The following is a 24,886-nucleotide window of genomic DNA, read 5'->3' on the forward strand; positions in this document are numbered from 1 at the left end:
CGGCGGAGCGCCGCGCCGGGGGCTCGAACCGGGGGCTCGAACGCGGGGCGGGAGCAGGATCAGGGACCAGGGACCTGAACCGAGGGCCTGGACCCGAGCCGGGGGTCGGGAACGGGGGCGCTGAAGCGAGGAGGGAGAGGTGAGCAGCCCGCGGAGGTCAGGGGTCAGAGGTCACGCGGTTTGGGCGGGAGATTCAGGCGGCGGCTTCGCGATCGGTGAACGGGGTGAACGGGGCTGTGGGGGGCGGCTGTGGGGCGGACTGGGAGCTGCGGGGGGTGAGTGGGACTGGGGGGGGGGGGGCACCGGGGATGGGACGGGGGGGGGGGTGGGGAAGTTGTGGGGACACGGGGGGGGTCACAGAATCCCAGAGTGTCAGGGGGTGAAGGGCCCTCAAAGCTCATCCAGGTCAATCCCCCCATGGAGCAGGAACACCCAGATGAGGTTACACAGGAAGGTGTCCAGGCGGGTTGGAATGTCTGCACAGAAGGAGACTCCACAACCTCCCTGGGCAGCCTGGGCCAGGCTCTGCCACCCTCACCAGGAACAAGTTTCTCCTCATATTCAAGTGGAACCTCCTGTGTTCCAGTTTGAACCCATTGCCCCTTGTCCTGTCACTGGTTGTCACCAGAAGAGCCTGGCTCCATCCTCCTGACACTCCCCCTTTCCATATTGATCCCCAGGAATGAGTCCCCCCTCAGTCTCCTCTTGTCCAGCTCCAGAGCCCCAGCTCCCTCAGCCTTTCCTCACACGGGAGATGCTCCACTCCCTCCAGCATCTTGGTGGCTGCGCTGGACTCTCTGCAGCAGTTCCCTGTCCTGCTGGAACTGAGGGGCCACAACTGGACACAATATTCCAGGTGTGGTCTCCCCAGGGCAGAGCAGAGGGGCAGGAGAACCTCTCTGACCTACTGACCACCCCCTTCTAACCCACCCCAGGTCCCATTGGCTTCCTGGCCACAAGGGCCCAGTGCTGGCTCATGGTCACCCTGCTGTCCCCAGGACCCCCAGGTCCCTTTCCCCTACTCTGCTCTCTAACAGGTGATTCCCCAACTTATACTGGAACCTGGGGTTGTTCCTGCCCAGATTGAAGACTCTACACTTGCCCTTGTTCTAGTTCATTACATTTCTCCCCGCCCAACTCTCCAGCCTGTCCAGGTCTCTGATGGCAGCACAGCTTCCAGTGTCACCACTCCTCCCAGCTTGGTGTCACCAGCAAACTTGCTGACAGTCACTCTATTCCCTCGGCCAAATAATTGATGAATATATTGAATAACACCGGCCCCAGCACTGCCCCTGAGGCACTGCACTAGATCCAGGCCTCAACTGGACTCTGCCCCATTGACCACGACTCTGTGGCTTCTTCCCTTCAGCCAGTTCACAGTCACCTCACTACCCGTCATCCAGACCCACTCCCTCAGTTCAGCAGCGAGGATGCTGTGGGACACTGTGTCAAATGCTTTCCCGAATGCTTTACTGCTTACTGGATTGTGAGGCAGTTGTGGGGGCTCTTACTGTGGGAAAACAGGCGCGGGGGGGGGAATTGCTGGGATGGGGCTGGGGGCTCTGGGGTGACTGGCTGGGACTGCTGAGGTGGGTGGGATGGAGCTGGGAGGCTGCAGAGGGGCTGGGGGGGGTGAGTGGGGCTGGGAGGGGCAGAGGCTTCAACCAACCCCTTATTCCCCCAGGGATCCATCGCACAGGCTGCTCAGTCCCAGCAAAGTGTCATCCCCGGGGGATCCCCGATGGCCCCGGTTAAAATCAGCTACATCGTGTCCTTCTCCTCGCAGGTCTCGGGGTGTTTCCTCCAGGGTGGGGGGGCTTTGCAAAGCACAAGTGTCAGGCACAGCCTCATTAGGCAATGCCTGAAGGGCACTAATTACTGCAGATGGGTACAAATTACCTGCAATTTTTGTTATTTCTGGGGGGTCGCTGGCACAAGATGAAGGTGGTTATGGGGGGTGATGATGTCTCTGCTGTCCCACGCAGGACCCCAAGTTCCCAGTGGAGAATTTGCTGCGGGAGGACGAGCCCCGGCCCTGGCTCTGCTGCCCCCGCGACCGCAGCGGGCGGCTGCACGTGGAGCTGCAGCTGGAGCGGGTGAGTCCCATCGGCTACGTGGACATCGGTACGTGCGTCCCCTTCCTGTCCCCTGGCGGGGCTGTCCCCTGGACAGGGGTCAACAGCCCCCAAACCTCCTGTCCCTCCTGCTTTACCGCAGGGAACTGTGGCTGCGCCTTCCTGCAGATCGAGGTGGGACGTTCCTCGTGGCCGTGTGACCGGCCCTTCCTCACCCTCCTGCCCAGCGTCGTGCTGATGACGCCGGCCCAGTCCAAACTGGGCCAGAACCGCTGCGGGGTCCGGATGTTCAAGGAAGGTAAAGAGCGGAAGGGAAGAGGCCCGGGTGCCTGATGGAAGGGGATGGGGGGACAGGGATCACGGGTGTCCTGGAGCAGCTCCGCTCAGGACAAGAAAGGCCTTGAGATGCTGGAGTGAGTTGAGAGAAGGGAACGGAGCTGGTGAGGGGCTGGAGCACAAGTGTGATGGGAGCGGCTGAGGGACCTGGGGGGTTCAGCTGGAGAACAGGAGCTGAGGGGAGACCTTCTGATCTCTGAACTGCCTGAAAGGAGCTTGGAGCCAGGGGGGGTCGGGCTCTGCTCCCCAGGAACAAGCGCCAGGAGCAGAGGAAACGGCCTCAAGTTGCGCCAGGGGAGGTTGAGGTTGGATGTGGGAACAATTTCTTGCCCAAAGGGCTGTGGGGCATTGGAACAGGCTGCCCAGGGCAGTGCTGGAGTCACCATCCCTGGAGGGTTGGACAGACGGACATGTGGTTCTCAGGACATGGGGCAGTGCCGGGGGTGGGGAATGGTTGGACTTGATGGTCTGTAGGGGCTTTTCCACCCAAAATGATTCCGTGATTCTGTGCCCCCTTGTCCTGGCCTCTCCCGTGCCCTTAACCCCCCAAGGTTGTCACCTTGTCCTGCTTCTGGAGGGGGGACGGTGGCTCTGGGTGACAAGTGGGGGCAGCGCCACGACGCTGGTCCCCACTCTGCCCCCCCCAGCGGATTTCCTGGCGCCGGCGCTGGGTCAGCAGTGGGACCGGCTGCGACTCACGGGCAGCCAACCCTTCAGCAAGCACGGCAGGTTTGGGCTCTCCTTCATCCGGGTGCGCACGCCGCTGGACCCCCCGCACCCCCCACCGCCCCCCCAGCACCCGCCACCCCCGGTAGGTGCCTTGTGTCACCGGGGAACCCGCTGGGATGCCCGGTGACAGGGTTTCTCCTCTGCCACCACCACTTGTGCCCCAGCTGGGCAGAATCAGGGCTTGCATGCAGGGTGGGGGGCACAGGGAGCTTCTCCCCATTCCCAGGACCCCCCACTTGTCCTACAGGAAGACACTGACCCTGTGGACGCTCCCTGGCGCTCCAGCCCTGCTTTTCGTCGGACTTTCTATCCAGAACCGCGCTCGTACGTACCCGGGCTGGTCCGTTTCTGTCCCCTCACTGTGCAGCCGGGCCTGGGGCCACTTGTCCCCGAGCACAGGGACTGACGGTCTCTCTGTCCCCAGGAGCTGCGGGGAGGAGCAGCAGCTGAGGAGCCGCCTGCAGCAGCTGGAGCCAGGCGCCCGGAGCCCCGTGTGTCTCAGCCGCCCGGCGCAGATGGTGCTGTCGGCGGCGCGGAGCCGGGCACGGAGACCCAGAACCAGCCCAGGAGCGCCGGGGAGACACCGGGAGCTGCCGGCTGGGGACCTGGGAGGCCCCGCGGTGCCAGGTGAGCCGGAGCAGCCGGTGTGGGGCACGTTGTGGTGCAAAGAGCCTTCACGTTGTTGGTACATGTACCCCAAAACCAGCCCGAGGGGTCTTGTCCTGAGGGCTCTGCCCGTGTCTGCAGGGACCCCCGTTCCCCATCCTGGCCCCGTTGACCGTCCTTGGGACACGTCACCCTCCTCGTGGCGTGAGAGACGTGTGATGGTCAATCTCACAGCTGCCCTGGTTGCTGTCACCCACTTACTGGTCACACTGGGGCAGCAGGAGGCAGCGGTCACCAGTTTGTGTCACACGGGTGTTTTCCTGCCCGCAAATGACACCAGTTCAGGTGTCACCCGGCCCCTTCCATCATGAGATCCGGGTGCGGGGAGGAATCGCTCCCTGTCCCTGTTCCCCAGGGTCCGTGCAGGATGACGTCCCCGCAGCCCAGAGAGCCCACGGGCAGCCGGAGCGCAGGCAGCGAGTGCGCGAACCAGCAAGCAGGTAAATCCCGCTGTCCCCGCGTTCTCCTGCCCCCACCCCAGCCCGTACCAGCACTGGGGTGGCCAGCAGGCCCAGGGCAGTGACCGTCCCTGTGCTGGGACCTGGGGAGGCCAAACCACCAATCCTGGGGGCAATTTTGCACCCCTCATGCCAAGAAAGGCCTTGAGGTGCTGGAGCGAGTGGAGAGAAAGGAACGGAGCTGGTGAGGGGCTGGAGCACAAGTGTGATGGAGCGGCTGAGGGACCTGGGGGGTTCAGCTGGAGAACAGGAGCTGAGGGGAGACCTTCTGATCTCTGAACTGCCTGAAAGGAGCTTGGAGCCAGGGGGGGTCGGGCTCTGCTCCCCAGGAACAAGCGCCAGGAGCAGAGGAAACGGCCTCAAGTTGTGCCAGGGGAGGTTGAGGTTGGATGTGGGGAACAATTTCTTGCCCAAAGGGCTGTGGGGCATTGGAACAGACTGCCCAGGGCAGTGCTGGAGTCACCATCCCTGGAGGGCTGGACAGACGGACAGGAGGTTCTCAGGACATGGGGCAGGGTCGGGGTGGTTAATGGTTGGACTCGATGGCCTGGAGTGGCTTTTCCAACCCAAATGATTCTGGGATTGCTCCAAGTCCTTCCTGCCCGTGGGGCTGCTCCTTCGCTCCTCGGGTGGGACACAGGACACAGCCCCAAGCTCAAATCCTCCTCTCCAGGTCTCCGCTCGCCGGTTCCACATCAGGAGGAAAAGCCAGAACCTGCAGCCCCCGAGAGAGACGGGCCGGGCCGGGTGACAGGGGAGGGGACAGCGGTCGCGGGGACACGGGCATCTGCCCCCTCTGCTCAGGTGGGTGCTCAGCCCCGGGTGCCAACTGGCTGCAGACACAGGGGTGGGCAGGACACGGTACTTGGGCACAGCATGGGGTGTCTGTCTGTCCATCCGTCAGCTCAACGCTGCTCTCTGCTGTGGCTGGGAGGGACAAGGGGACAGTGACAGACAGGGACAGCGGTGGCTCCCGCCGCACGTGTTGAACCCCAGATTTTTTGGAGGAGAAGCAGCGGTGGCCTCGGAGCTGGGCCATTGCTCCTGTGCCAAGCAGGGATGTCACAGCACGTCACCGGCTGCCACGCGAACCTTCGGGGAGGGTGGGAGCCTAAACCCTGCGCTCCCTGGGGAAGCGGGGACACCTGTGTCACCTCCCCTTCCCACAGGTCGCTTCAGCCTGGAGCTGCTGCCCACACACGCTGCCGGCTGCGGGGAGGAAGAGCCTGAGGTGGCCCAGCCTTTGTCCCCACCAGGGGGGTCCTGGGTGTCCTGTCCCCTCTGCCAGCTGCTCTTTGCCGCAGCCGAGGTGGAGCGACATGCCAGCACCTGCGGGGAGGGGACACCGGGGACCTACTGGCTGGGGTAGGACTGTGGGGACAGCAGAGGGGACAGGGACACAAGGGACCCCGTCCTACTGGCTGGGTAGGACTGTGGGGACAGCAGAGGGGACAGGGACACAAGGGACCCCGTCCTACTGGCTGGGTAGGACTGCGGGGACAGCAGAGGGGACAGGGACACAAGGGACCCCGTCCTACTGGCTGGGGTAGGGCTGAGGGGACAAACCCCCATCACAGGACGCTGAAACCACAGGTTTCGGTGACACCAGAGCGGAGCAGAGGGACGGTGGCCCTGGTAAAGCCATGACAAGGCTGATGTGGGGACAGAGGAGCCAGTGCTGTCCCCAGGGCTGTGACACTGGGAGTTGCCGTTGAAGACAAATAAAGGAGAAAAGTAGGAAAATGAGAGAAAAGTCCCCTGGGGCTGCGCAGGGCTGTGCTGAGTCCCCGGTGGGACAGCTGGAGTGACAAGAGGAAGGTGACACTTTTCCTCCCCTCAGGACCCAGTTGCGGTCCCTGGTTGTCACCACAGTGTGTCCCCTGGGTGCAGGATTGAGCCAGGACCCCCAGAGCAGGAGAAAAATACAATTTATTTACAAGTAGAAACACTTTAAAAATGTCACCGTCCCCCCCACGCTGTCCCCAGGGGCTTCCAGGATGCTCCATCCCCCATGTCCCCATCCTGGGGGGCTGCAGGATCGGGACCCCCCACCCCAGGTGCAGATGCTGGAGGTGCCCCCATAGCCCAGGGACAGCAGTGGGACACAGGGCAGTGTCACACGGGGAAGGTGGCCCCGGCTGTGTCCCCCCAAGCAGGGCTGGTGGACCCTGGGGGGACAGGGAGAGGTGGGGGGACAGGGAGGAGCACAGGCTGGGGACAGGGGACACTTCGCCCTCCCCAGGTTGAGGCCACCTCAGACTTTTGTGTCCTTGACTGATCGGCGACTGGGCTGGAAGGGACAGAGCAGAGAGGGGACAGCGGTGAGTGTCACCAACCCCCTCCCAAAGCCCTGGCGGGGGAACGGTTCCCATGCTGGGACCCCCCCACAGTGCTGCTGGGACAAGGCCACCCCCCCGTGACAACAGGGGCATGTCCCCCCCATTCTCCCCAAGATCCCAGGGCAGGGGGTCAGGGCACTGGGGTGACAATGTGCATCCCCTCATGTCCCTCCCACCCCATAGGGGGCTCAGGTACCAGGTTTGGGTGCCCTGGGGGGAGCTTGGGGGCTGTGGGGTGGGGGGCAGTGACAGGTTTGGGTGCCCTGGGGGTGTCTTGAGGGGGGGGAAGGGGCAGGTGACATGTGTGGGTGCCCTGGGGGGTTTGGGTGCCAAGGGGGAGTCTGGGGGTGGTGGGTGCTGGGTTTGGGTGCTCTGGGGGGGTTCATGGGCCATGGAGGGGAGAGTAAGCAGGTGACACATTTAGGTGCCCTAGGGGGGTTTGGATGACAAGTTTGGGTGCCCTGGGGGTGTCCAGGGGAGACAGGTGACAGGTTTGGGTGCCCTGGGGGGGTTTGGGGGCAGGTGACATGTTTGGGTGCCATGGGGAGGTTTGGGTGCCATGGAGGGTGGGGGGGTGACAGGTTTGGGTGCCCTGTAGCAATATCGGGGTGTGGGGTGCAGGTGAGAGGTTTGGGTGCGCTGGGGGGGGTTTAGGGGTGCAGGTGACACGTTTGGGTGCCATGGAGAGGTTTGGGTGCCACGGAGGATGCGGGGGTGATAGGTTTGGGTGCCCTGTAGCAATATGGGGGTGTGGGGTACAGGTGACAGGTTTGGGTGCCCTGGGGGGGTTTAGGGGTGCAGGTGACACGTTTGGGTGCCATGGGGAGGTTTGGGTGCCATGGAGGGTCGGGGGGGTGACAGGTTTGGGTGCCCTGGGGGAGTTTAGGGGTGCAGGTGACACGTTTGGGTGCCATGGAGGGTGGGGGGGTGACAGGTTTGGGTGCCCTGTAGCAATATGGGGGTGTGGGGTGCAGGTGAGAGCTTTGGGTGCCCTGGGGGGGTTTAGGGGTGCAGGTGACACGTTTGGGTGCCATGGGGAGGTTTGGGTGCCATGGAAGGTGGGGGGGGTGAGAGGTTTGGGTGCCCTGGGGGGGTTTAGGGGTGCAGGTGACACGTTTGGGTGCCATGGAGGGTGGGGGGGTGACAGGTTTTGGTGCCCTGTAGCAATATGGGGGTGTGGGGTGCAGGTGAGAGCTTTGGGTGCGCTGGGGGGGTTTAGGGGTGCAGGTGAGAGGTTTGGGTGCCCTAGGAGGGCTCTGGGGGCCGCGGGGGGGCGGCAGCGTCCCTACCTTGCCCTTGGGGGACTTGGCGCTGGCGATGCGGGGGGAGCGGCGGGCGCCGCCGCCGCGGGGGGTGCCCTTGGGGGTGCTTTTCCGCCCGGCCGCCCGGCGCAGGAGGCTGTTCCCCAGCTTCTTGGGGGTGTTGAGGATGCTGAACGCCAGCGACTGGCGCTTGTCGACCTGCAGGGACAGCGTGAGCTGGGGGGGCAGGACGGGGGGGTCCCGACCCCCCCAGTTTTTCCCACATCCGCACCTGCTTGGCCGGGGGCTGCACTTGGCTCCTGCGGACGAGCTGGGAGCTGCGCCGCTCGCGCGGGGTCTGCGGCCGCGGGAAGCAGCTGGTTGGCTTCTTGGACTGGAAAAGAGGGGACAAAAGGGGACAGTGAGCCCTGCGGTCACCCCCCGGGGGGGGCTGGGGACATGGAGGGGCTGCAGGGAGACAGAGCAGAGGGGACAGCGGTGAGTGTCACCAACCCCCTCCCAAAGCCCTGGGGGGGGAAGGGTTCCCATGCTGGGACCCCCCCCACAGTGCTGCTGGGACAAGGCCACCTCCCCGTGACAACAGGGGCGTGTCCCCCCCATTCTCCCCAAGATCCCAGGGCAGGGGGTCAGGGCACTGGGGTGACAATGTGCATCCCCTCATGTCCCTCCCACCCCATAGGGGGCTCAGGTACAAGGTTTGGGTGCCCTGGGGGAGCTTGGGGGCTGTGGGGTGGGGGGCAGTGACAGGTTTGGGTGCCCTGGGGTGGGGGGTGGGGCAGGGAGGGGCAGGTGACATGTGTGGGTGCCCTGGGGGGTTTGGGTGCCAAGGGGGAGTCTGGGGGGTTGTGGGTGCTGGGTTTGGGTGCTCTGGGAGGGGTCATGGGCCATGGAGGGGAGAGTAAGCAGGTGACACATTTAGGTGCCCTAGGGGGGTTTGGATGACAAGTTTGGGTGCCCTGAGGTGTCCAGGGGAGACAGGTGACAGGTTTGGGTGTCCTGGGGGGGTTTGGGGGCAGGTGACATGTTTGGGTGCCATGGGGAGGTTTGGGTGCCCCTCCTGCCAGCTCTGTCCCCAAGGCCCCCAGCAGCCACCTCAACACCTAGAGAACATCTGTATGTGTCCCCACCAGTGTCCCCAGACTCACCTCGGGGGTGTCGGGGCCCTGATGGGACTCGTCCGAGAGGCGTTTGCGCTGCTGGCGGGTGGTGATGCCGGCGCCGACGGGGCCGGGCTGCATGCTGGCGCGGCGCAGCGTCTCCTCGGGGTCCCCCGTCTTCATCTCCTCGTCCGTGATGGTCCCCAGGATGTTGGAGGGCTGGGGGTGACACAGAGGAGTTGGCACCGACGCTCCCATGCGCCGATGAACCCCGAACCCCAACGCTGGGAGCTGGGGAATCACAAGAGTGGCCTGAGCTTGAAGCACCCACAGGATCATCGGGTCCAACGTCTGTCCCCGCACAGGACACCCCGCAGGTCACCCCGTGTGTCTGGGGACGGTGTCCAGTCTCTTGTTGAACACTGGGGGCCGTGACACCTCCCCGGGGAGCCTGTTCAGAGTCCAGCACCTCTGGGGGAAGAACCTTTTCCTCATGTCCCACTGACCCCCCCTGGCACATCTCCTACTATTATCTGCCAGAAAACATCATTTTACACACCTGCACGATCGCTCTATTTTTATAATACAGAAATTAAGCCTAATTTTTGAATCAATGTTTCCCCACAAGCCTTCACTTCCCACGAGAACACAACAGAATCGGTGGCTTCTCCTGGGAGGACAACCAACCCCTGTCGCTTTGCTCAGCAAAACCACCGAGATGCTTTGAGCAGGATCGATTTGAAGCTCCGTTTGGGGTGTTTCATTCGGAAGCCTTACCCGGCTCTCCAGGGGGTAGCAGGTTTTGAGGTGGGGGGGGCAGGCGCGGTTCCGCTGCTGCAGCTCCGCGATGCGGTTCCAGTCGTCCAGCTGCTCCGGCTCGTCCTGGCACGTCCCCAGGTAGAAGCTGCTCCGGCCTAAACCCAAAGGAGAGTTCAGGGGGTGTCCTGGGGGTGGAATTAACCCCCAGACCCGCCCCCCCGGCTGCCCCCACGCACCGAGGCTGGAGCTGCTGCCGCCCCCCTGCAAGCGCCGCAGGGAGCTGCGGGTGACCGGCCGGTAGCCGGGGAGCCCCAGCAGCGCCGAATTGCTGGGGGGGTCCTGGGGGGAGGAGGTTTCCAGCTTGACCAGGGACTCCTGGGAGGAGAAGCTGGCGAGGGAGCGGGTGGAGGCGGCCGAGCGCAGGCGGCTCCTGCCGGGGTCGGCGTTGGGGGGCGGAGGCGCCAGGAGGCTGCGGAAGGAGATGTCGGCGCTGGAGGGTTCCTCGGTCTTGGCTTGTTTCTGGGGGGGGAATCCAGAGATGGTCAATCACAGCTGGTTTGGGTTGGAAGGGATGTTCCCAGCTCCCCCAGTGCCCCCCCTGCCATGAGCAGGGACATCTGCACCAGCTCAGGGTGCTCAGAGCCCCGTCCAGCCTGGCCTGGGATGTCTCCAGGGATGGTTCAGCCACCACCTCTCTGGCCAACCTGGGCCAGGCTCTCACCACCCTCAGGGCAACAATTCCTTATATCCAGCCTCAATCTCCCTCCTTTAGTTTAAACCATCACCCCTTGTCCTGTCACAACAGGTCCTGCTCAAAAGTCTGTCCCCATCTTTCTTCTCAGCCCCTTTTAAGTCCGCACTAAGGTCTCCCTGGAGCTTCTGTTCTCCAGCTGAACACCCCAACTCTCTCAGCCTGTCCCCCAGCAGAGCTGTTCCAGCCTCGGGTCATTCCTGGGGCTGCTCTGGCCCCTCTCCAGCAGCTCCATGTGTGTCCTGTGCTGAGGACCCAGAGCTGGACCAGCACTGCAGGGGGGTCTCACAGAGCGGGGCAGAGGGGCAGGATCCCCCAAACCTGCTGCTCACGCTGCTGGGGATGCAGCCCAGGCCACGGGTGGTTTCTGGGCTGTGAGCGCACATGGCAGCTCATGTCCCATCTTTCACCCCCCAGCACCCCCAAGTCCTTCTCCTCAGCGCTGCTCCCCACCCCTCCATCCAGCTGGGTTAATCCCGGTGGTTACCCCGACCCACGTGCAGGACCTTGTGCCCCACGGATCCCTCCCTGCCCCACGGCCGGGCGCTCACTTTGGTCATGGTGATGTTGATGGTGGTGCGGCGCCGCGCCGAGCGGGTTTTGCAGCCGGAGTCGAGCGAGACGTCGCCCAGGGAGCCGGCGCTGCTCTCCAGCCGCGACCGCGTCCGGCTGGGGATGGGGGTGAAGTAGAGGCTCTCCAGGGACTCCACCTTGCGCGGCAGCTGCTGCGACGCCACCGACGTCTCCAACCGCGACCGACCGGCCTTCCTGCAGAGACGGGCGGCGCTGACGCCGGGGTTCTGCGGCGCCGGCAGCAGGACGGGCTCTGCCGAGCCGCGCGGGGACGGTACCTGGTGGAGTTGAGCGGCTGCGCGTCGTCCATGCTGAGGTCCAGGCTGTCGGCGCTGAGGTCCGCGGGGTTCTGGCCGAAAGTCTCCTGGCCCTTCAGCGTGTCCGGCGTCACCTGGAACTTGCCAAGATCCCGAAGCTGCCGATTGGCAAATTCGACCTGGATGGGAAGCGGGGAGGATGGGAGAGCGTGGCCAGCAGGTTGTCCTGCCCCTCTGCCCTGGTGAGACCCCATCTGCAGAACTGGGGCCAGCTCTGGGCTCCCCAGTTTAAGAATCACAGAATCACTTTGGTTGGAAAAGCCCCTCAAGATCATCAAGTCCAACTGTTCCCCACCCCTGTCCCTGCCCCATGTCCTGAGAACCTCATGTCCGTCTGTCCAGCCCTCCAGGGATGGTGACTCCAGCACTGCCCTGGGCAGCCTGTTCCAATGCCCCACAGCCCTTTGGGGAAGAAATTGTTCCCCACATCCAACCTCAACCTCCCCTGATGCAACTTGAGGCCGTTTCCTCTGCTCCTGGCGCTTGTTCCTGGGGAGCAGAGCCCGACCCCCCTGGCTCCAAGCTCCTTTCAGGTAGGACAAGGAGTCACTGGAGAGAGTCCAGGGAGGGACACAAAGATGCTGAGGGGTCTGGAGCATCTTTGTGATGAGGAGACACTGAGAGAGCTGGGGCTGTTGAGCTGGAGAAGAGAAGCTGAGAGGGATGTGATCAATGGATCAATATGTCAGGGTGGGTGTCAGAGGATGGACCAGACTCTGTTCAGTGGTGCCCAACGCCAGGGTGAGGGGCAACGGGCACAGACTGAAACACAGGAGGCTCCATCTGAACATGAGCAGAACCTTGTGTGCTGGGAGGTGCCAGAGCCTGGCCCAGGCTGCCCAGAGCGGGTGTGGAGTCTCCTTCTGTGAGACATTCAAACCCCCTGGGATCCTGTGTGATCTGCTGTGGTGACCCTGTGTGATCTACTCTGGTGACCCTGCGTTAGCAGGTGGGTTGGACCGGATGATCTCCAGAGGTTGGACAGGATGATCTCCCCAACCATCCTGTGATTCTGTGATCCTCTCAGCAAGCCAGTGGTGATGAGGAGGAGGAGGAGGAGGAAGAGGCTGAAGCTCCGTCACACCCACCTGAGCCTCCAGGCTGCGGACCTGGCTGCTGAGGTTCCTGCAGCTCAGCTCCGACTCCTTGGCCTGCAGGACGCTCCGCTCCAGCTCCTTGGCCAACCTCTCCGACTCGCTCCGCAGCTCCGCGTTCTCCTTCTGCAGCTGCTCCATGGCCTTCAGCTTCTCCGCCAGGTCCTGGTTCTGCTGCTTCTTTGCGTCATAGTGAGTTTTTGCCTTTTCCATCTGGGATGGCAGAGAGAAAACCCATCAGGCTTCCCTGTGACACGCTGCCTGGAAGGATGGGGACGTCGGGGACACTGGGGACATGCCAGCCCCCACCATACCTGGCCTTTGTAGTGCTCGGCCGCTTGCTCCTTCTGGGCGAGCTGCGCCTGCAGCTCCGTCACCTTGTCCTGCTGCCGGGTGGCTTCTGCCTGCAGCTCCTGCGGGCAGGAAAGGGACCGGCTCAAGGTCACACACACGCCCCCTGGAAGCCACCAAGGGCTCAGCCCTCCCGGTTTTTGGTCCCTATTTACCTTAACTCGCTGCTGCTGGCTGCGCGTGGCTTTCTCGTGCTGGGTCAGCTTTTTATTCAGCTCCTCCACCTGGAAGGACACGGCTGCGTCACCACAAAATCAGACAAGCGTTTTGGTTGGAAAAGCCCCTCAAGCTCATTGAGTCCAACCATAACCCACCCCTGTCCCTGCCCCATGTCCTGAGAACCTCATGTCCGTCTGTCCAGCCCTCCAGGGCTGGTGACTCCAGCACTGCCCTGGGCAGCCTGTTCCAATGCCCCACAGCCCTTTGGGCAAGAAACTGTTCCCCAGATCCAACCTCAACCTCCTTCTCCAGCCCCTCACCAGCTCCGTTCCCTTTTCTCCACTCGCTCCAGCACCTCAAGGCCTTTCTTGGTGTGAGGAGCCCAAAACTGCCCCCAGGATTGGCGGTTTGGCCTCCCCATATCCCAGCACAGGGACGGTCGCTGCCCTGGTCCCGCTGGCCACACCAGTGCTGGTACCAGCCAGGATGCTGGTGGCCTCTTGGCCACCTGGGCACACGCTGGCTCATGTTCAGCCGCTGTTGAACCAGCTCTGGGTACAAGACTCCCATCTACAACCGTCCCATGGAGGAGCACGTCCCCCCTTGATGATCCTCACGGGGTACTTCCAGCTCAGGACATTCTATGATTCTACAAGCTGGCAGGTTTGGGCCCCAGTTCCCACTTCCCAGGTCAAAGGTTCAAGCCCAGAGACCCAGAGCCACACGCCCTGCAACTCGGTCCCCAATGCAAACGGTTCAGGAGACAATAGTGGCTCTGGTGGCACGGGGCAGCACACGGGGCTGCGCGCTGTCACTGATGAAGCAGCCAGCACGTTGCATGAGTTACCTGCTTGGTTTGCTCTTTCTGAAATACCTCCAGCTGCTCCACCTGCCAACACAAAACACAGAAGTGAACATGTGGATGGTCTGGGAAAGGCTGTTTGGGGAGTGTGTCCCAGACCCCCATTCCCGGGCTGAGCAGGAGGATGAGGATTCAGGGGTGTGGAGGAGACTAAAAGGGAACGGAGCTGGTGAGGGGCTGGAGCACAAGTGTGATGGAGCGGCTGAGGGACCTGGGGGGTTCAGCTGGAGAACAGGAGCTGAGGGGAGACCTTCTGAGCTCTGAACTGCCTGAAAGGAGCTTGGAGCCAGGGGGGGTCGGGCTCTGCTCCCCAGGAACAAGCGCCAGGAGCAGAGGAAACGGCCTCAAGTTGCGCCAGGGGAGGTTGAGGTTGGATGTGGGGAACAATTTCTTCCCCAAAGGGCTGTGGGGCATTGGAACAGGCTGCCCAGGGCAGTGCTGGAGTCACCATCCCTGGAGGGTTGGACAGACGGACATGAGGTTCTCAGGACATGGGGCAGGGACAGGAGTGGAGAACAGTTGGACTCAATCTTGAGGGGCTTTTCAACCGCAATGATTTTGTGATTCTAAGGAATCCCCTTTTCCTGGAGAACCCCCCACCCACCAGGGAGGTCACTGGAGCCCCCACCTGCGCCGTCAGCCTCTGCCTCTCCTCCAGCAGCTTCTTCCTCTCCTCCAGCGCCGCCGCTTTGCTGCTCTCCTGCTCGCTCCTCATCGCCTCCAGCTTCCGCGCCGCCTCCTCGGCCTCTTGCCGGCTGCCGGCCACCAGCTCCTCCGACGCCGCCCGCAGCCGCTCCATCTCCCGCGCGTGTCTCTCCCTGGCCTGGCCCAGCTCCGCTTCCAAGCGCTGCTGCCCGCGGCTGCGGCTCTCGCCGAGCCCCCGGTTCTCCTCCGCCAGCCGCGCGTTGGCTTGCTGCAGCCCCGCCAGCCGCGCCGCCTGCTCCGCCGCCTCCGCCTGCAGCCGCTGCACCGCCTGCTCCTGCTCGGCCGATCGCTCCCGCAGCGCCGGCAGCTCGGCCGCCTCCAGCTTGGCTCGCGCCAGCTCCGCTTGCAGGGCGGCCAGGGTTTTCCCCCGCTGCTCCAGGTCCTGCCGGTGCTGGCTCTCCAGGGAGGCGCGCTCGGCTTGCAGCTGCTGGTAAAGCAGCTTGAGCGCCGGCAGCTCAGCAGCGAGCGCCTGGGCAGCGCCGAGCTCCTGCTGCAGCGCGGCCAGGAGCTGCTCCTTCTGCAGACACTTGTCCTGGCAGATCTTCGCCTCCTGGCGCAGCTCGTCCTCCCGCTGGCTCTGGCAATGCCGGTCCCTTTTCAGAGCCTCGATGGCCAAGCGCTGCTTCTCCATCTCCTCCTGGCACCGCTGCACCTCCACCTTCATCAGCGAGCACCTCTCGGCCGCGCGGGAGGCGGCGGTGGCCATCTCCGTCTGCAGCACCCGCAGCCTCTCCTCCAGCTTCTTGCTCTTCTCCGACTCGGCCAGGATCAGGCGCTTCAGCTCCTTGCTCTCCCCTTCCTTCTCCGTCACCTGCCGGTGCAGGATGGAAACCTCGTGCTCCAGGCTGCCGATCAGGCTGTTCTTCCTCTCCAGCTCCTGGACGCACTGGGACACTTGCTCCTTCCAGTTCTCCTCGGAGCGGCCCTTCTCCTGCGCGGCGGAGCGGAGGGACGCCAGCTCCTTCTCGGTGGCGGCCGCAGCGCTTTTGCTCTGGCTCAGCTCCCTGCCCTTCTCCTGCAGCTCCTTCCGCAGGGCGTCCACGGTGGCGTCGTGCAGAGCCTGCGTCGACCTCGAGGCTTCCAGAAGCTTCTGCAGCTCCACCACCTTCTCCTTCTGCTGGGCCACGTCCCTCCTTGAGCCCTCCAGCTCCGCTCGCTCCACCAGCGCCGCCTCGGCCGCCGCTCGCTCGCGGGCGGCCATGGCCTCCTGCTGCTCCCTGCACTTCTGCTCCAGCCCCTCCACTCGCAACCGCAGCGCCTGCATCTCCTTCAGCTTCTCGGGGGGAAGGTCCCGGTTCGAGCCGGGTTCCTGCTCCCTGGGATGGGTTTTCTTCTCCGAGCTTTTGACGGACGCATCCTTTGAGCAGGTGGCTTGGACGCCGTCCCTTTCCCGCGGCTCGTTGTCCACCTTGGCCGCGGCGAGCTCTCCTTTCAGCTTGCTGACCGTCTTCTGCAGGTCCCTCAGCTCCTCGCCCTGTGAGACGTTTTTCCGCCGCAGCTCCTCCATCTCCCCGTCCTTCTCCTCCAGCAGCTCCCGGGACCGTTCCAGCTCCTCCCGGTGCGCCGACCGCTCCACCCTCTGCTCATTGAGGGAGTTTTGTAGCTTCACCTCCAGCTCCGCCTTGCGGGCTCGCTCGGCGGCACAATCCGCCTTGGCCCGCTCCACCTCCTGCCGCAAGCGCTCGGCTTCCTCCTCCCAGCGCGCCAGGTCCTGCTGGTGCTCCCGCAGCGTCTCCTCCAGCCGGGCGCCCAGCAGCGTCACCTCCCCGGACAACTTCTTCATCTCCACCTCCACCTCCAGCTCCCGCTGCCGGCCGGTGGCGGCCGCCCGGGAGAGCTCGGCCTCCGCGTTCCGCAGCCGTTCCGCGGCGGCTTCCAGCTCCTTGGATTTGAGCTTTTCCTGGGAGAGCTGCTGGGAGAGCCCCTCCAGCGCCTCGGCAGCTCGCCGGGCATCGGCCTCCAGCCCGGCCACGCGCTGGGCTGCGGCCTGCTCGGTGATGGCCACCTTCTCCCGCAGCGAGGACACCTCGGCCCTCAGCTTCTGCTCCTCGCCCTCCTTCTCCTTCGCCCGCGCCCGGGCGCTGGACAGGTCGGCCTGGAGAGCGGCCAGCTTCTCCAGGTGCTCCACGGCCAGGCGTTCTGCCCGCGTCTCCAGCGCCACCGCCTTCTCCTGTTCGGCTCGCAGCTGCTGGCAGACCCGGCCGTGCTCCCGGCTCAGCGCCCGCATCTCCTCCTCCAGCCGCCCACGTTCGCCGTCCTCCCCTCGGGCGGCGGCGGAGGCTCCGGTCGCTTTCTCCCCGCTCTCCTCCAGCGCCCGGCGCTCGGCCGGCTCCTCGCCCCGCTCCCGCTGCTGCCTCTCCGCCTCCAGCTCGGCGATCCTGGCCAGGCTGCTCTCCAGGCTTTCGGCCGCTCGCCTCTTCTCATCCTCCAGGATCCCCTCGGTATTCCGCAGGGATTCCTCCAGGAAGAGCAGTCGCTCTTGCAGGCGCGTGTTCTCCCGCGCCAGCTTCTCCCTGTCGGCCAGCCTCTGCTGGCTGTCGCGCAGCCTGCCCTCCAGCTCCCGCAGCCGCGCTCGCAGCTCCTCCGCCGCTCCCTGCTGCTGCTGCTGGGCCCCCAGCTCCAGGATCCTGCCCTCCAGCTCGCTCACCTTGTGGCTCAGCTCGGCCTTCTCCTCCGCCCAGGCGGCCTGGCCGGCGTCGCGGGCCTGCGCCACGGCCTGCAGCTGGCTGCTCAGGGCCGCGTTGGCCTCCCCGAGCTGCTGGAGCTGCTGCAGGGCTGAATCTCTCTCCCGCAGCGTCTTCTCGTGCTGGGCGTCGAGGGCGGCCAGCCGCTCGGCCTCCGCCGCGTGCCTGGCCGCCGCCTCGGCCTCCCGCGCCCGCAGGTCCTGCTGCAGCTTCTCCTGGGCCCGCTGGCTCTCGGAGAGGGAGCTCTGGAGGTTGGCGACGAGGTTGCCCAGCTGCTGCTTCTCTTCCTCGAAGCGGCCGCGTTCGGATTGCAGGGCTGCCTCTCGCTGCTGCTTCTCCTCCTCCAGCTGCAGGACAGTGGCCTGGAGCTCAGCCCCTTTTGCAGTGAGGCCGGACACCTCCTGCTTCAGCTCCTCCAGCTGCCAGAGAGAAGAATCACAGAATAATTTGTGTTGAAGGGACCTTAAAGCTCCCCCAGTGTCCTCCCTGCCATGAGCAGGGACATCTTCACCAGCTCAGGTTGCTCAGAGCCCCATCCAGCCTGGCCTGGGATGTCTCAGGGATGGTTCAGCCACCACCTCTCTGGCCAACCTGGGCCAGGCTCTCACCACCCTCAGGGCAACAATTTCTCCCTCATGTCCAGCCTGAATCTCCCTCCTTTAGTTTAAGCCATCACCCCTTGTCCTATCACAACAGGCCCTGAAAAGTCTGTCCCCATCTTCCTTATCGGCCCATTTTAAGTACAGAAAGAATCCCAGAATGTCAGGGATTGGAAGGGACCTCAAAGATCATCCAGTCCAATCCCCTCGTTGGAGCAGGAAAGGATGTAATAAGGTCTCCCTGGAGTCTTCTCTTTGGAAGGGGGGGAAACAAAACACACACCCCCTCAGGTGTTACTTGAGCTGTATCCAACAGCTTCACCTTCCCCCCCAGCACACCCCACTTTCCCCTCAGCTTTGTGCCGTCCCACCCCCCGCGACCAAATGCCTTTTCTCACCATGCAGGAGCTGCCCCATGCTGGGGTACCAGTAGCTCCCCGGGAGCCGTATTCCCAAATTTGGCACAAAAGGGGCTCCCACGGAGCACTCAGCCCCACAACCCCCACCCAACAGCAGAGAGCAGCTGGCTCTGCCCCACACGGCTTTGCCGGCACCCCCTGCAGACCCAGCCGTACCTTCAGGACGTCCCCCATGACCTCTCCCTTCTCCTGGGCGCTGCTGTCCCCCAGTTTGGCCAGTTGATCATCCAGCAGAGAAATCTTCCCCCGGAGAATCTCCACCATCTCTTCCGAGCATTTCTAGGGACAGAAATGGGTTGACAGAACACGACGTGAGGCGAGGGAACCCCTGGTTTAATCAACGCTGAGCTTTGTTTCGGGGTTTCCCTCCTCGCTGCAGGGACAGCAGCCGGCACGTCCCCCAGCCCGGAGGCTGCGGGTGCAGCAGAGCAGGGGACACCCCGGCGGGACCCCCTCACCTTCTCGTGCAGGGCGGCGCGCAGCTCGCTCTCCAGCTGCCCCTGCTTCTCCTGCGCCTGCGCCAGGGCCGCGTTGTGCTCCTCCGACAGCTCATTCAGGGCCTCCTGCAGCTGCACCAAGTGGCTGCCGATCTCCCGCAGCTGAGGAGGGAACAAAACAACGTTCCTGAGGAGGGACAGAGGGTGCCCTTGCCGGGGCACCACCCACAGACATACAGGCAGCTCCACCCAGCGCCTATTTGTACCACCAGGATTTCCCTTCAATCAGGATCTGGAGCCCAAAACAGGCTCAGTCAAGGGGTCAAGGTCACACTAGGACGGCGGCAGAGCCGAGTGTTGGTGACAATGGCTGAACATGAGCCAGCATGTGCCCAGGTGGCCAAGAGGCCACCAGCATCCTGGCTGGTACCAGCACTGGTGTGGCCAGCGGGACCAGGGCAGTGACCGTCCCTGTGCTGGGACCTGGGGAGGCCAAACCGCCAATCCTGGGGGCAGTTTTGGAACCCTCACAACAAGAAAGGCCTTGAGGTGCTGGAGCAAGTGGAGAGAAGGGAACGGAGCTGGTGAGGGGCTGGAGCACAATGTGATGGGAGCGGCTGAGGGACCTGGGGGGTTCAGCTGGAGAACAGGAGCTGAGGGGAGACCTTCTGATCTCTGAACTGCCTGAAAGGAGCTTGGAGCCAGGGGGGTCGGGCTCTGCTCCCCAGGAACAAGCGCCAGGAGCAGAGGAAACGGCCTCAAGTTGCATCAGGGGAGGTTGAGGTTGGATCTGGGAACAATTTCTTCCCCAAAGGGCTGTGGGGCATTGGAACAGGCTGCCCAGGGCAGTGCTGGAGTCACCATCCCTGGAGGGCTGGACAGACGGACATGAGGTTCTCAGGACACGGGGCAGGGACAGGGCTCAAGTAACAGGTGGACTTGATGACCTTGAATGGCTTTTCCAACCAAAATGATTCTGTGATCAAAATCTCCTCCCTGGCTCCCACCACAAATCACCGGGCTGTGGGGACACGCGGAGAACAGAGTGTCCCGTACCTTGAAGGAAAGGTCCCCGTTCTCCTCGGAGAGCTGGTTGATTTTTCGGTCCATTTGGCCTTTCTCAGTCTTCAGGTCCTGGCACTGCCTGAGGGCCTCGTGCAAGCGCAGCATCAGGCTGGGGGAGAGGAGGTCGTTATGTTGTGGCTTAGCAGGGCACAAAGCAATGTGGGCAGGGACATCGCTGGGGACCAATGCTCCTGGATATGGCTGGGGAAATTCAGGTTTCAAGGCATCTCTGCACCGTGGTGAGAAACCACCATAAGATGGGGACAGACTTTTGAGCAGGGCCTGTTGTGACAGGACAAGGGATGAGGGTTTTAAACTAAAGGAGGGATATTGAGGCTGGATATAAGGAATTGTTGCCCTGAGGGTGGTGAGAGCCTGGCCCGTGTTGGCCAGAGAGGTGGTGGATGAACCATCCCTGGAGACATCCCAGGCCAGGCTGGACGGGGCTCTGAGCACCCTGAGCTGGTGAAGATGTCCCTGCTCATGGCAGGGGGGGCACTGGGGAGCTGGGAAGGTCCTTCAACCCAAACCATCCTGCAACTCCCTGACTGCTGAAGCCACCACCTCCCTGGGTGCAGAGGAGATGACGCAGAAGACGAGAAGGTTTGTCCTCACCCCCGTTTTGCGCTTTGCTGGGGAAGAGGCAACACGGAGCGCGGGGATGCGGGAGCGACCGGGACCAGCCCGGCAGGAGGGCATGGACGTCCCCCACCATCCATTACCTCTCGTTCTTCTCCCGCAGCTCCTCCATTTCCTTGGGCTCCAGCTGGTCGGCTGCTTGCTTCTCGTTGAGCAGAGTCAAGCGCTCGATCCGCTGCTGCATCATGGTGATCTGAGCCTCTGGAGAGGGTGGAACAGAGAAAGGGCCCGTTACGAGCTTTTTATGTCACCTGAACGCCCCAAAACAGCCCAGCACAGGACGTGTGTCCTTCTCCCGAGGGAATAGAGTGACTATCAGCAAGTTTGCTGGTGACACCAAGCTGGGAGGAGTGGCTGACACTGGAAGCTGTGCTGCCATCAGAGACCTGGACAGGCTGGAGAGTTGGGCGGGGAGAAATGTAATGAAATAGAACAAGGGCAAGTGTAGAGTCTTGAATCTGGGCAGGAACAGCCCCAGGTTCCAGTGTAAGTTGGGGAATGACCTGTTGGAGAGCAGTGTAGGGGAAAGGGACCTGGGGGTCCTGGGGACAGCAGGGTGACCATGAGCCAGCACTGGGCCCTTGTGGCCAGGAAGCCAATGGGACCTGGGGTGGGTTAGAAGGGGGTGGTCAGTGGGTCAGAGAGGTTCTCCTGCCCCTCTGCTCTGCCCTGGGGAGACCACACCTGGAATATTGTGTCCAGTTGTGGCCCCTCAGTTCCAGCAGGACAGGGAACTGCTGGAGAGAGTCCAGCGCAGCCACCAAGATGCTGGAGGGAGTGGAGCATCTCCCGTGTGAGGAAAGGCTGAGGGAGCTGGGGCTCTGGAGCTGGACAAGAGGACACTGAGGGGGGACTCATTCATGGGGATCAATATGGAAAGGGGGAGTGTCAGGAGGATGGAGCCAGGCTCTTCTGGTGACAACCAGTGACAGGACAAGGTGCAATGGGTTCAAACTGGAACACAAGAGGTTCCACTTAAATATGAGAAGCAACTTGTTCCTGGTGAGGGTGGCAGAGCCTGGCCCAGGCTGCCCAGGGAGGTTGTGGAGTCTCCTTCTGTGCAGACATTCCAACCCGCCTGGACACCTTCCTGTGTAACCTCATCTGGGTGTTCCTGCTCCATGGGGGGATTGCACTGGATGAGCTTTCCAGGTCCCTTCAACCCCTGACATTCTGGGACTCTGTGGTAAGCAGCCACTGCACAGAAACCCCCCACAGCAGGACAGGTAGAGCTGGGCTGCTCACACGGGTGCTGCTTCGGCCACAACTTTTGTTGTCCGGGATGTATAAGGGAATACGAGAGGGAAGAAGGAACCTGCAGGCTCCTCCACACACGTTTGGGAAATCCCCGGGGTGCAAAACATTTGAGATGCGGATGGCAAGACGCCTACGTCTGCCAGCCTGCGCCAACTCGTTTTGCAGAAGGACCAACAGGCATCTCCAAGGTGTTAAAACAGCGTCGGAGCTGCCTCGGCTCCCATCAGCGGGGATTTCTGCTTCATGCTTCAGTCTGGATTAATGGGAAAGGTCCCCTTTGCCCAGCATGGAGGGAGGGGCAGCAAACCCCAAGCTGCCCTGTCTGCTCTGGAAAGCAGAAATGCCTAAAAGCCACAAGCTTTGTTCACCCGGGGTCCGTCAGGATGGACCGTGCACGAGCACAGTGACAGCGGGGCCAAAATCAATGATTTGGATGAGGGAACAGAGTGACTATCAGCAAGTTTGCTGGTGACACCAAGCTGGGAGGAATGGTGACACTGGAAGCTGTGCTGCCATCAGAGACCTGGACAGGCTGGAGAGCTGGGCGGGGAGAAATGTAATGAAATAGAACAAGGGCAAGTGTAGAGTCTTGAATCTGGGCAGGAACAACCCCAGGTTCCACTGTAAGTTGGGGAACGACCTATTGGAGAGCAGTGTAGGGGAAAGGGACCTGGGGGTCCTGGGGACAGCAGGGTGACCATGAGCCAGCACTGGGCCCTTGTGGCCAGGAAGCCAATGGGACCTGGGGTGGGTTAGAAGGGGGTGGTCAGTAGGTCAGAGAGGTTCTCCTGCCCCTCTGCTCTGCCCTGGGGAGACCACACCTGGAATCTTGTGTCCAGTTGTGGCCCCTCAGTTCCAGCAGGACAGGGAACTGCTGGAGAGAGTCCAGCGCAGCCACCAAGATGCTGGAGGGAGTGGAGCATCTCCCGTGTGAGGAAAGGCTGAGGGAGCTGGGGCTCTGGAGCTGGACAAGAGGACACTGAGGGGGGACTCATTCATGGGGATCAATATGGAAAGGGGGAGTGTCAGGAGGATGGAGCCAGGCTCTTCTGGTGACAACCAGTGACAGGACAAGGGGCAATGGCTGCAAACTGGAACACAGGACGTTCCACTTAAATTTGAGAAGGAACTTCTTCTCAGTGAGGGTGTCAGAGCCTGGCCCAGGCTGCCCAGGGAGGTTGTGGAGTCTCCTTCTGTGCAGACATTCCAACCCGCCTGGACACCTTCCTGTGTAACCTCAGCTGGGTGTTCCTGCTCCATGGGGGGATTGCACTGGATGAGCTTTCCAGGTCCCTTCAACCCCTGACATTCTGGGGTTCTGTCAAAATCACAACAAAAATCACCAAAACCAGATGAGGTCCCACCCTACGCCCCAGGACGTCCCGTTAGCAACTGACCCTTCTCGGCGATGAGCTTGCGGTTCTCTGCCAGCTCCACCTCCAGCTCGTCCCGGTTCTCCCTCTCCGCAGCCAACTGCTTCTTCAGGCGGCGCAGCTGGAACTGGGGGGTCTGCATGACGTCCCCCATGGGCGAGGCGGGCGGCATGCTGCGGACAGGCAGGCAGCTCCGTCATCCCCAGCCCTGCCGGACCCGCTCTGATCCCCCTCATCCTGGTTTAAGTTCCCCCCAAGGTCTTGGTTTAGGTTGGACATTAGGAAAAGGTTCTTCACCCAGAGGTGCTGGACACTGAACAGGCTCCCCAGGGAGGTGTCACAGCCCCAACCTCACAGTGTTCAAGAAGTGCAAGTAATTTCAATATAATTTACTAATTTCTCTCAAGAAAGAGTATTCAAAGTCCTTGTAGAGAGTGGAACCGGGATGGCACTAGAAAATACATTTGAAGTCCTGTACCTTGTGGAAACCAACCAAAGTGCCTTTGCCTCTAAGTGAAGTTTCCAGGTGTCATCTCCAGCACCTCCTCCCCTGGATTACCTACACTAGACAGCCAGATCGCAGCCTCTAAATACTTGTCCAAATGAGGACAAACTATAACGCACAATACGGACTTAAATCAGAGTCAAGTTTCTGATTCACAGCCTATGATATTGTGCACATCACTGTTCTTTATGTAGTACCTTTCACATCACTTAAAACTGAAACACTGCACGGTGTGAGCTGCGGGGTGTCCTGTGCAGGGACAGCACTTGGACTCCGTGACCTTTGTGGGTCCCAACTCAGGACATTGTGCGATTCTTTGATCTCGGAGGCAGGTTCAGAGCAATAAATGACACCTTGTCACCGCTCTCCTCACCCACACCAACCCCTGAGCATCTGACGTACAAACCTGCGCCGGTCCCAGGGCGAAACATCCGTCTCCCCTCATGCCAAAGCTGGGGTTCCACCGCAGAGCCCCCCACAACACAAACCTGCTCCCCCAAACCCACCCTGGCCACGAGAAGAGCACGGGCCGCTCTGGGAAGTGCTGGTGCTCGTTAGGCTGAAACGAGCTGGGCTACAAGGAGCTAATTACAACCCGAATCACTCCAGCGCTGCACAGCTGCGTCAACAGGACAGGGGGACCCCGTTGAGTCACCGTGCATCCCGGTGACACCTCCAGCTGCCAAAAGCTGCCCTGTCTGTACCCCCCACCCATCCCTTCAGTCGTGGTGAGGCTGAGCACGTACTTGTTGGAGCGGGAGGAAGAGGAGGAGGAGGAGGCGATCTTCTGCAGCTCCAGGAAACGCACCTTGCACTTCTGCGGTGCGGGGAGCAGCGGGGACGGCTCCTCGGAGCTGCTGCCGGACGAGCACGGCGGCGCTGGGGATGGAAACGAGAGAGAAGCCGGTCGCGATCTTTACATCAATACCAGGTTTAGCGGACGGAATCCCTAATGCGCACGGAACCGCAGATTCCACCGGGATGGATCAGCCCGGAAAGCTGTAAACTGCCTCGCGGCCCCATCCCGCCGGCTCCCGACTCTCCGCTCCCACCGTGATGCTTTGGGAGCCGGGGAAGCTGCATTTCGGCAGCATGTGGCACAAAACCGAGCTGGCACTTGGACATTGATACAGCAAACCTGTCAGTCTGACTGGGTGCGAACTGGTGCTGGCGAGGAGAACACGGTGCCTGACGCTCGGCCAGACAAGGCGTGGGATGTTAGCGGTGCCGCAGCGGAGGCAGCCGGGCTCCAGCGCTCACCTTTCTGCTGCAGAAACTTCTCCAGGTTCTCATACAGGCTCTCCTCATTGTCCAGCACAAATTTGAGGATCGACGCCAGCTCAACCTGTGCCCAAAGAGCAGAATAACAGAATCA

The 24,886-nt window shown here is 62.4% G+C and overlaps 2 protein-coding genes across 6 annotated transcripts in view; one reads left to right on the forward strand and one right to left on the reverse strand.

The window, feature by feature from the left end:
* On the forward strand, positions 1-9,562 carry XNDC1N (XRCC1 N-terminal domain containing 1, N-terminal like). 5 transcript variants are annotated; one of them, XM_082043293.1, is made up of 11 exons: positions 1-139; positions 1,685-1,786; positions 1,986-2,124; positions 2,218-2,373; positions 3,059-3,222; positions 3,388-3,464; positions 3,565-3,767; positions 4,162-4,246; positions 4,938-5,068; positions 5,434-5,629; positions 9,170-9,326. In XM_082043293.1, exons 2-11 carry the CDS (start codon positions 1,742-1,744, stop codon positions 9,189-9,191), a joined length of 1,218 nt encoding a protein of 405 aa, XP_081899419.1. In that variant the 5' UTR covers positions 1-139; positions 1,685-1,741; the 3' UTR covers positions 9,192-9,326. The 5 variants fall into 5 exon arrangements, with proteins under 5 accessions (XP_081899419.1, XP_081899423.1, XP_081899421.1 ...); XM_082043295.1 differs by having other exon boundaries at positions 3-156; XM_082043296.1 differs by having other exon boundaries at positions 3-139; positions 1,700-1,786.
* NUMA1 (nuclear mitotic apparatus protein 1) overlaps positions 6,378-24,886 on the reverse strand; it is a 23,462-nt gene continuing 4,953 nt past the window's right edge. Inside the window, exons 7-25 of the mRNA XM_082043292.1 lie at positions 24,772-24,856; positions 24,258-24,390; positions 23,031-23,179; positions 20,460-20,577; positions 19,729-19,846; positions 18,694-18,834; positions 18,392-18,514; positions 14,457-17,636; positions 13,814-13,855; positions 12,771-13,031; positions 12,451-12,669; positions 11,324-11,481; positions 11,024-11,240; positions 9,958-10,240; positions 9,740-9,876; positions 9,011-9,181; positions 8,137-8,238; positions 7,893-8,063; positions 6,378-6,554 (exon numbers count right to left, since the gene is read on the reverse strand). Of these exons, the coding sequence (XP_081899418.1) occupies positions 6,519-6,554; positions 7,893-8,063; positions 8,137-8,238; positions 9,011-9,181; positions 9,740-9,876; positions 9,958-10,240; positions 11,024-11,240; positions 11,324-11,481; positions 12,451-12,669; positions 12,771-13,031; positions 13,814-13,855; positions 14,457-17,636; positions 18,392-18,514; positions 18,694-18,834; positions 19,729-19,846; positions 20,460-20,577; positions 23,031-23,179; positions 24,258-24,390; positions 24,772-24,856 (5,844 nt within the window). The 3' untranslated portion in view covers positions 6,378-6,518. The remainder of the gene's footprint in view (positions 6,555-7,892; positions 8,064-8,136; positions 8,239-9,010; positions 9,182-9,739; positions 9,877-9,957; positions 10,241-11,023; positions 11,241-11,323; positions 11,482-12,450; positions 12,670-12,770; positions 13,032-13,813; positions 13,856-14,456; positions 17,637-18,391; positions 18,515-18,693; positions 18,835-19,728; positions 19,847-20,459; positions 20,578-23,030; positions 23,180-24,257; positions 24,391-24,771; positions 24,857-24,886) is intronic.

The sequence above is a fragment of the Streptopelia decaocto genome (genome assembly GCF_964273445.1).
Source record: "Streptopelia decaocto genome assembly, chromosome: 1".
Taxonomy (NCBI): Eukaryota; Metazoa; Chordata; class Aves; order Columbiformes; family Columbidae; genus Streptopelia; species Streptopelia decaocto.